This window comes from Rhinoderma darwinii, chromosome 8 (assembly GCF_050947455.1).
Source record: "Rhinoderma darwinii isolate aRhiDar2 chromosome 8, aRhiDar2.hap1, whole genome shotgun sequence".
Classification (NCBI taxonomy): domain Eukaryota; kingdom Metazoa; phylum Chordata; class Amphibia; order Anura; family Rhinodermatidae; genus Rhinoderma; species Rhinoderma darwinii.
The window spans coordinates 8,923,709-8,934,340 of NC_134694.1; the positions used below are offsets into that span (position 1 = coordinate 8,923,709).

General features: G+C 44.0%; 1 protein-coding gene across 1 annotated transcript in view; it reads left to right on the top strand.

The window, feature by feature from the left end:
• Positions 1-10,342, top strand: part of LOC142659133 (caM kinase-like vesicle-associated protein) — a 76,438-nt gene extending 66,096 nt beyond the window's left edge. Inside the window, exons 4-11 of the mRNA XM_075834932.1 lie at positions 2,992-3,066; positions 4,521-4,659; positions 5,695-5,815; positions 6,662-6,737; positions 6,818-6,954; positions 7,861-7,939; positions 8,934-9,021; positions 9,109-10,342. Coding sequence (XP_075691047.1) covers positions 2,992-3,066; positions 4,521-4,659; positions 5,695-5,815; positions 6,662-6,737; positions 6,818-6,954; positions 7,861-7,939; positions 8,934-9,021; positions 9,109-9,360 — 967 coding nt within the window. The 3' untranslated portion in view covers positions 9,361-10,342. The remainder of the gene's footprint in view (positions 1-2,991; positions 3,067-4,520; positions 4,660-5,694; positions 5,816-6,661; positions 6,738-6,817; positions 6,955-7,860; positions 7,940-8,933; positions 9,022-9,108) is intronic.
• The last annotated feature ends 290 nt before the right edge of the window (positions 10,343-10,632 follow it).

Below are 10,632 nucleotides of genomic sequence, written 5' to 3' on the forward strand. Positions count from 1 at the left end.
CCGTGTTGTGCTGTTCCTCTGTTTATTCCTCCTAGAAATGTACAAATAAATTAACAACTGGGTGTTACTATTCTTGATGTCAGAGGGGTGCGTCCCTCCATACTCTGGCAATGTCCGCACTGATACTGCGTAGGGACACCCCCCCCCCCCCCAACTGGTAACACCCAGATGTCATTTTATTTGTACTTTTCTAGGAGGAATAACAGAGGAACAGCACAACATGGAGTTCTAATACATGTACTTACTAAAACAGACATGTCAGGACAGATGACTGTTTCTCTCTAATGGAGTTTAGCTGCAATACCAGATACAACCCATTGACAGGTGTGGCACTGTTTTTGGAGAAAAGCAGCCATGTTTTTTTAAATCCTGGACAACCCCTTTTAAATTACGATCACATGTCCTTATAGCGTCTAAGCTCATTTCTCTTCCCGCTGCTTAGTGCATTTTCTGGGCTGTGGCCTAGCGACCGTCCACCTTCCTGTCTGAGTGACCACCATTTCATTACATATGTGCAGAGATGACTAATACAACCTGCTATACAATAGACTGCCTCTTCATTACCACAAGGAGAAGAATTGTGTAACTTCAGGAAATAAAACGTGGGGGAAAGTGATAGAACAAGAATGATTATATGTTGTGTATTGTGTGTTGAGAGTAAAGCCTTTTTTACACAGGGCAATGATTGTCAAACGAGCGTTCATATGAAGGCCTGTTCCCGATCATTGCCCTGTGTAACGATCAGCCGATGAACGGGGAAACGCTCGTTCATCGACTAATGGGATCGTTTAGGCAGCAAAACATATCATTGTTGTCGGCGTAATAGAAATGTATGGAGAGGAGCAATCGCAGTAATGATCGCTCGCCCCTGTACTTATGTGAAAGAAGGTAAAATGTGTTAATGTGACTCCGCTTTGTATGAAGAATTTTAAAGAATCGTCCGTTTCGCTGTAAAATAAAGTTCATGCTGGGATTGTCTGAATAACTAGTCGACTACGCTATTGATTCCGTCAAAACGACGGAACCCCTGCACAACTGAAAAAAACAGAAACCATTGGCACCGGAGCCGCCACCATTGAAATGAATGGTGATGCAGACGGAAGCCTCTGGTTTCACTTTGTGTCAGTCAGGGCTGCGTTCCGATGGAAAGCTCAGACGGAACGGAGCCCTGACGCAGATGTGGACGAAGCCTAAGCTAATGTTTTAGTATTCCTTGTTATGGAGAATATAGCTGAATATTTACCAATTCTTTATTGTGAGAAACGAGTGACGCCTCATACCGTCTGGGAACAAATTTTGTTTACCATTATTGTTATGAGGTATAGACTGGTGATCTTGCAGCTGTCGGGTTGTTAGGACCATCAGTCCTGATGATGTTGCGGTGACGTTGCATGTTCGGAGAAGTTTAGGTCTTACAAGTAAGGAGCCTTTCTCGCACGTGATTGGCTCTGCCCGACCAACTTAACATTGGCTCTGCCTCAGCCAATAACGTACATTGTCCTATTGTAAGGGATTGGCTGATGAAGCCTACTCAACTTTTGAAAGATGATATTGTAATTTCTATCAAACTAGAGAAGGATGATTTTGGATATACAAAGCGTGTCCCTGTGTCTCTTACTTCTCTCCGATATATCGATTTAACTGGTGGATTTGGATCTGGGCAAGTGTAATGAGGGGTGTCAGTTGACCCACCTATCAAAACGTTCAGTGTAATATATTTTAGCCAGGATTGAGTCAACAACATAGCTCCTTGTGAAAGGAGCAAACGAGCGCCGATCAACGAGCTGAGTCTCGTTGATCGGCGCTGGTTTTTACTGCCAATATTGCCCAGTGTAAAAAGATCCTGAGGCTTGTGGGGAACCTTTTGCAACAACTGCCCAGTGATTAGCTGCAGTGGTCACATATGGCCGGTACAGCGTGTCCTCACAATATAAGCAGACCAGCAGGGGGAGCACCACAGCATCGGCGCTTTATTTAACATGGGAATATGCTCTGTTATTTGAACACATATTCAGCAGTCCGATTTTTTTTTATTTTTATTTTTTGCTGGACAACCCCTTTAAGGATTTGCCAGACTGAAATCCAGACTGATTAGCTCACAGAGGCATGCCCCTGTGTCAAGGAGTTCTGCATTCTTATAGGGTGTAATGTGAAGCACAAATCTCAGTCTAGTCCTTGCTTAATGAAGCGTACACCCCTAAGTTTAAACAACAACTATGAACACAGCTTTGAGTGTGAATGGAGAAGAAAAAAAATCAAGGCTTGAAACAGGGAAAATATATGAAGTTAGTTCAGAAGGTAAAACTTCAGAAGCCCCTGGTAATTATCTATTATAGCTGCGGCCGAGCTTTAATTTTTCCAGAAGTGGGCACGGACGTGAAATTGCTTGCATTACCTATGAAGTCCATCTGGCCTATCGTAATATTACCCCTTTAAGTAGATTTTACATAGGACAAAGCTGTAAACACGTTGTTGAAAAGTGAAGTAAATAACGTTTTGCTTCAGGGACCCCCCGATCTTTGTCCTGGAGCTTCTCTGTAGTGGTAGTTACAGTCTGCACGCTCTATGATCCCTACTGGTGGAGATACTGGGAGCATGTCTGTATATCTATGTGTTTTTTAATATCTTTACTGGATAAAGAAAGAGACCTGCTGCCTCTCAATGAGAGATTTACAGTATGCCCCATAACAGATGTTCATTGTAAATCCCACACGTTATCTAATCTTCATCATACAAAGTTTAATATATATGTTACGGCAGTGACCTTCAACCTGTAGCTCGCCAGCTGTTGCAAAACTACAACTCCTAGCATTCCTGGACAGCCGCAAGAGTCAAATTTCTACAAAAGCAGAAAAATCACAGGTTGGAAAAAGATATATGGTATAAAAAAGGAGAAGGGACAATGGGAAAGATAGAAATTAAAACAATATGTGCACCATGTTCTGGTATTCTATGCTGTTTTATGTCTTATCTGCTATTCTTCTCCTCTAGGGTGAATCATCCAAATATACTGCAGCTGATCGATACTTTTGAGACCAAGAAAGAATTTTATATTATTCAAGAATTGTAAGTTTGATAGACTATATATGGGTTGTATTCATTCTAGTAACTGGAGGGGACAGGCTGTGCGTGTAGTGACTGGAGAGGACAGGCTGTGCGTGTAGTGACTGGAGAGGACAGGCTGTGAGTGTAGTGACTGGAGGGGACAGGCTGTGCGTGTAGTGACTGGAGGGGACAGGCTGTGCGTGTAGTGACTGGAGGGGACAGGCTGTGCGTGTAGTGACTGGAGAGGACAGGCTGTGCGTGTAGTGACTGGAGAGGACAGGCTGTGCGTGTAGTGACTGGAGAGGACAGGCTGTGCGTGTAGTGACTGGAGAGGACAGGCTGTGCGTGTAGTGACTGGAGAGGACAGGCTGTGCGTGTAGTGACTGGAGAGGACAGGCTGTGCGTGTAGTGACTGGAGAGGACAGGCTGTGCGTGTAGTGACTGGAGAGGACAGGCTGTGCGTGTAGTGACTGGAGAGGACAGGCTGTGCGTGTAGTGACTGGAGAGGACAGGCTGTGCGTGTAGTGACTGGAGGGGACAGGCTATGCGTGTAGTGACTGGAGGGGACAGGCTGGGCGTGTAGTGACTGGAGGGGACAGGCTGGGCGTGTAGTGACTGGAGAGGACAGGCTGTGTGTGTGTAGTGACTGGAGAGGACAGGCTGTCTGTGTAGTGACTGGAGAGGACAGGCTGTGTGTGTAGTGACTGGAGAGGACAGGCTGTGCGTGTAGTGACTGGAGAGGACAGGCTGTGCGTGTAGTGACTGGAGAGGACAGGCTGTGCGTGTAGTGACTGGAGAGGACAGGCTGTGCGTGTAGTGACTGGAGAGGACAGGCTGTGCGTGTAGTGACTGGAGAGGACAGGCTGTGCGTGTAGTGACTGGAGAGGACAGGCTGTGCGTGTAGTGACTGGAGAGGACAGGCTGTGCGTGTAGTGACTGGAGAGGACAGGCTGTGCGTGTAGTGACTGGAGAGGACAGGCTGTGCGTGTAGTGACTGGAGAGGACAGGCTGTGCGTGTAGTGACTGGAGAGGACAGGCTGTGCGTGTAGTGACTGGAGGGGACAGGCTATGCGTGTAGTGACTGGAGGGGACAGGCTGGGCGTGTAGTGACTGGAGGGGACAGGCTGGGCGTGTAGTGACTGGAGAGGACAGGCTGTGTGTGTGTAGTGACTGGAGAGGACAGGCTGTCTGTGTAGTGACTGGAGAGGACAGGCTGTGTGTGTAGTGACTGGAGGGGACAGGCTGTGTGTGTGTGTGTAGTGACTGGAGAGGACAGGATAGCTAGATACACACATAGATATACACAATGTGCAGAGCAGTGCCCTCAGAAAGGTTCTCCCTGTGACAGTCTAGAAGTGTCTATCACTGAGTGTGTATTAATTTATGACAGTGAGAGTTACTTCACATTTTTGCAGTGATTGGAGTGGACAGAGTTTGGATCTCGGCATCTTATGGTAATACATTCTATCTCACAGGGCCACAGGAGGGGATGTATTTGACTGGATCCTGGAGCAAGGCTATTACTCTGAGAAAGATGCCAGTAATGTGATCCGCCAGGTTCTGGAGGCTGTAGCCTATCTGCACAACCTTCACATCATCCATCGAAACCTAAAGGTATCCCGTCAGTCAATGCTCTGCTGTGATAGACATATGGCTGATACCACCCGGGGGCTGACCTCTATTCAATACGGGTCAAGTGAGAGAGATTTTTATCTTGACAGTATTCTATAGGGTTAAGTGACTCTATACTGAAATCTGGTATCTGTGAAATTGTATATTGATTATATCCATGATTATTTTTTTCCAGGTGTTGGGTTAAGTGTCTCTAATTTTCATGGTTTTAATTAAAGAGAGTTGTCTGAACTAAATGATGAGTCAGGACCTGGCGCAGAGAGAGTTAAACTACGCCCTGCAGAAATTCATTGCAAGGGCCAATTTTTTTGGTTGTTTTGTACAAAAATAGTTTTAAGGGGATTTTCCAGGACTAGAAAAACATTGTTTTCTTCCAAAAACAGCGCCACACCTGTCCATGGTTTGTGTCTGGTATTGCAGCTCAGATCCATAGAAGTGAATGTGGCAGAGCTTCAATACCACACACAACCTGTTGACAGGTGTGGCACTATTTTAGGAAGAGAGCAGCCATGTTTTTGTAAAGATCCATAATACTCCGCCTATAGACTGATTTTATACGGAGGCACACAAAGTGCCTGCGGACCAGTAAAACAGACCCATAAGGACTGTCACCGTACAGGGCCTGAGCTTGGCATGAACACTCAAAGGGCAAACAGTGGCACTCACTCTGCACAACCTCTGGTGTCTGGTACCCGCTGATTCCAATAGGCTCTGTGTAATGCTTCATTTTTTTTCTACAGTCACTACTAGGAAAATAAAACCTCTCGAGTGGTTACCCCAGTAAAAGTGGAAAACCCCTTTAAGTTTATGGTACGATGTTCTCATATCCGTGTCTAACCCGTCGTTAGTAGGGAGCACATGATTTATTTGAAGATATACATATCTTGACCGATATAGGGAAAAAGCATCTCGGAGCTAAACGCAGCTTAAATCTCCAGAGTAAAGGGGTTAAAAGGTAGCGAAGGGAGGGGCATGTGGAGCAAAAAAGACCCTATTATGTGTCTCTGTTTCCCCCAGCTGGAGAATTTAATGTATTACAATCAAAATAATCACTCCAAGGTCGTCCTGCGAGACTTCTACCTGTCTTGTTTCGAGAGCGGAGAAATTACAGAGCCGTGTGGAACCCCCGAGTATTTAGGTAAGCAACAAGAATCTGTCAGAAGATGTAATAATGTATGAATGGATTATTATAGTATTAAAATATTTTTCTGCCATTAGAAATACCTAGATATATAAGGTATATATCTTGTGTGGGGTATATTGGTGTCCAATTAAACAATTTTTTAAATAGTCCTGGTCTAATAAATTTTGAGCTATTATAATACTCAGAGTCCGATACCCAATTTTCCATAGATCCTGAACGGCATAAAAAATTTACATTCCTCCTTAATAATAATTCCTGTGTTCTACGCCACTGCTTATGTATCACAGTAGTCCCGGTATTACATTCATGAACCAGGAAGCTCAGGATGACCTGCGGTATAAGACCCCCACCAGATCAAGAAGAACTACAGGGCAAAGAGTTGAGTTTGAATGGGAAGATGAAAGCGGTTGTAAGGCTTGTAACCACGATTTTTAGGAACTCTATTAGGGACTACTGAGTTAAAAGACGGGTCTCTTGTTCAGGATCCTCATCTATTAGCCAGAGTAGAGAGCGGTTACAAAGAACGTCTCTTATTCTGGAGGACCCAGCACATCCATGGATTTACATGGACAGCCCATTGATTTTAATTGAGAATTGTGTAATGCCTCATTTCACCTGCGGTGGCACTGCATGGAAATTGAGCACTTGCTGCTGATTTCTTCTCTAGATGGCAGGTGATTGCTGGGGTTTCCAGCTGTGGGAAAGCCTGTGATTCGCTTATTATATGGTGAACAAAAAAGGGTTTATCCAAAGCGGACAACCCCTTTAATGAATTTTCTTACGTTAAACACAGATTATCATAAATGTTCTGATTACAACACATCACCTTTGTCTTGCCAGCCCCTGAGGTGGTGTCCCGACACAGATACGGCCGTCCGGTCGACTGTTGGGCGGTTGGTGTTATTATGTTCATCCTGTAAGTACCAGGGATACAGGACAGTAATACATAGTTCTTGTCCTAGACAGGTCCGTCTCATAGACCTCTTCGCTTTGCAGTCTTTCAGGCAACCCTCCTTTCTACGACGAAAATGAGGAAGAAAACAGCGAGAATCACAACAGGAAAGTTTTTCGCAAAATTCTGGCCGGTGAATATGAGTTTGATTCTCCTTACTGGGATGTCATCTCTGTATCAGGTACATGTTATATCATCAGGGTGATGACATTTTCTGCAGCAATTCTGTTATGTGTGGACAAGCCCTTAAATGGGTTTTCCTATCAGAGACATTTATGACATATCCACAGGATCTGTCAAATGTCAGATAGATGCGGGTCCCATCTTTGGGACCCGCACCTATCTCTAGAATGGGGCCCCCTAAACCCCATTCTACCTTTTATTTGTCCTAGCTGCCTCTCAGTCGCTTCCTGGTTATATGGTAGAGAGTTCTGAAAACAGCGTAGCTCGCTGAGCTACGCTGTTTCCGTTACTCCCATAGTAGTAAATGACAGTTAAGGAAGCAGCGTAGCATGCGAGCCACGCTGTCTCCGTAACTACCATTCAGTTCTATGGGACTTACGGAAACCGCATAGCTCAGCGAGATACGCCATTTTCATAACTCCCAACCATGTAACCTTTTTCATGGTCGGAATTCAGGCGCAACACAGTGGCAGAATGGGGTTTAGGGGGCCCCGTTCTAGAGAAAGGTGCAGGTCCCAGAAGTTGGACCCGCATCTATCTGACATTTGACACATCCTGTGGATATGTCCCAAATGTCTCTGATGGGAGATAAAGTGACACGATGACACACATCTAAATTTGTGTGTAAATGTTGAATTCTGATTTATTAGTAGATGTAGCTTTGTTATATAATTTGTGTATGTTTTCTATGTATACTGCTTCTTGGTATAGTTATGGTATGTATACATTGTAGGTGCATAGGACTAAAAGCTGGAGAGAATGACATTGGCTACCAACGGTACCATGCCATACTCTATTATGTTTAATAGTGAAATAATGACCTATGTAGCCCACTACTTTTGTTATATATATTTCGCTATTTCTTAAAAGGTCCATTTACTCACCAGAGATATCTTTCCAATAGCAAAAGATCTTGTGTCCCGTCTGATGGAGATGGACCAGGAGCAAAGAATCACCGCACAAGAGGCATTAGGACACATCTGGTAAGGGTTCAGATCGTCCACGTAAAATAATATATCAATAAGTGATAAGATTCTGGCAGATTTGTGTCTAATTTGGGAAGGCCAAGGGCTTCTTCTTCTACATATCTTTTCCAACTTTAATTTACTAAAAATGGCGGCACCCTCTGCATACGTTGATTAAAAAAAATGGAAGGTGAAAGGTTCTCCTTAAATCAACATATGATGTTGGATAAATTTGCAGATATCTTTCTTCACTGTTCTACATCAGGTCTTTAACACCATTCACATCCAGAGCTGTATTCAAAATTCTGCTGCAACTGGGCTGGCAACAGTTCATTTTGTGTTTAGGGCCTGTTCACATCACCGTTCGCTTTCCGTTCCAGGGTTCCGTCGGGTGAAGCCCGCAACGGAAAGTCAAACTGAAACCACAGCTTCCGTTTCAGTCACCATTGAGATCAATGATAACGGAAACATCGCTAATGGTTTCCGTTCGTCACCATTCCGGCATGTATCCCGTTTTCTGACGGAATCAATAGTGGAGTCGACTGCGCTATTGATTACATCGGAAAACCGGAAACCTGCCGGAATGGTGACGAACAGAAACCATTAGCAATGTTTCCGTCACCATTGAGATCAATGGTGACTGAAACGGAAGCTGTGGCTTCACTTTCACTTTCCGTTGCGGGGTTCACCCGACAGAAACCTCCGACTGAACCACAGAACGGAAAGTGAACGGTGATGTGAACAGGCCCTAAGCTCATCACCTATCACACTGTATTCTGGGATACAAATAATGTAAACATCTTCTGCACAGAAAAAGAACCAGCAGTGAGATATAAAATCCTTCAACCTGAGAGCTAACTGGAAACCAGCAGAACCCTGAAAGCAGTTCTTGATGAGACTAGAGCTTCAGACAGGATGTAAATCAAAAAGCAAAGTATCAGCACAGTTGCTTATTTCACCGCAGAGACATGATTTTCCCTTTTTTTTTTCTCCCATAAATTCTTATTTTTAGGATTTCCGGAAACGCTGCTTCTGAGAGGAATCTTAAAGAAGGCGTCTGTGCCCAAATTGAAAAGAACTTTGCTAAAGCCAAATGGAGGGTGAGTAACGTATGACCTAGTAGGGTTCTTATAATTGTATAGAATCCGCAACCAATATACATTTTGTATGGTCTTTGCCCATTACAGAAAGCCATAAGAGTTACCACGTTCATGCAACGATTGAGAGCTTCCGAGGGCACTGCTGGGCGCCTTCCCGTCACCCCAAGGTCTTCCATGAGCGTGTCCCATGAAGTCACTGTGGAAGCCTGCCCTTCTCCTCAGTCTTCCCCCTCTCAGCACAGCGTTCCAAAGGCAGATTGGAATCCCAACAGAGTCCTGCAAACCACTGACAGTGGAGGACATACGTCTGGGCATCCAGAGCTTGGGGGTCCTCCTTAGTGCCCGCTCAATCCATTTTTCCACACACAAACCAAAACCAGATCCAGTCAAAGACACGAGTCTTGCTTATGGCAAAGAAAGAGGGGAACTTGATAAAAAAGTACACCTGACATGGGAAGAGGTTGGGCCAAGGAAACAGATGCCCCTTTGGGAACAAACAACCGACCAGACTTGAGAAGACAGATCCTTGTCTTGCAGCATGGAAACTGACCCCAGACAGGACATTGTTTGCTATGTATCTTAGTTTTCCTTCTGTTAAATTACCAAGACCACCAACACCTCACAACTTGGTGATATTCCACTAACTCATGGGCAAGTGTACCCAAGACAGATACCCAATACTACATAGCCCACCAGTGAGAGGGTCTCCGGCAGACCTGCTGTTTAGACTCCATGTCCTTCATATCTTCCAACCTAATTCTGGGTGGGTGACCTGTTGCATGTCATCTGCATGTTTATATATGTTTTAGTTTGGACTGCATACCCTTACTCTGCCACAGTGGCCGGTACCCTGGCAGTAAGAGAGGATTAAAACCAATAAAGAAAAAACGAACAACCTACAACCATCTGCGCGTCATTACAGCTCCCAGAATGCAACGTGGGACAGGTGGTTCATGGTTAATTGTTACTGGTTTACTGTGAATCTTGGACCATCATTGGATCTATCCATCTGGATCAAACTCGAAATTGTATAAAAGCTTTGACCATCATTTCATATTACACATTTAGAAGAGCATTATTATCAAGTGCACAACGATTAAACGCTCAAGATGCGGATCCCATTCTGTCCACATCCTCTGTGCCCGCAGATCATTTCCATTATCCAGTACTATTTAAACTGAGACCTATAATTCTCTTCAGATCAATTTTTTTCCATAGGGGGCAGTATTATAGTAGGTATATTCTTGTATATAGGAGCAGTATTATAGTAGTTATATTCTTGTATATAGGGGGCAGTATTATAGTAGTTATATTCTTGTATATAGGGGGCAGTATTATAGTAGCTATATTCTTGTATATAGGAGCAGTATTATAGTAGTTATATTCTTGTATATAGGGGCAGTATTATAGTAGTTATATTCTTGTATATAGGAGCAGTATTATAGTAGTTATATTCTTGTATATAGGGACAGTATTATAGTAGTTATATTCTTGTATATAGACGCAGTATTATAGTAGTTATACTCTTGTATATAGGGGCAGTATTATAGTAGGTATATTCTTGTATATAGGGGGCAGTATTATAGTAGTTATATTCTTGTATATAGGGGC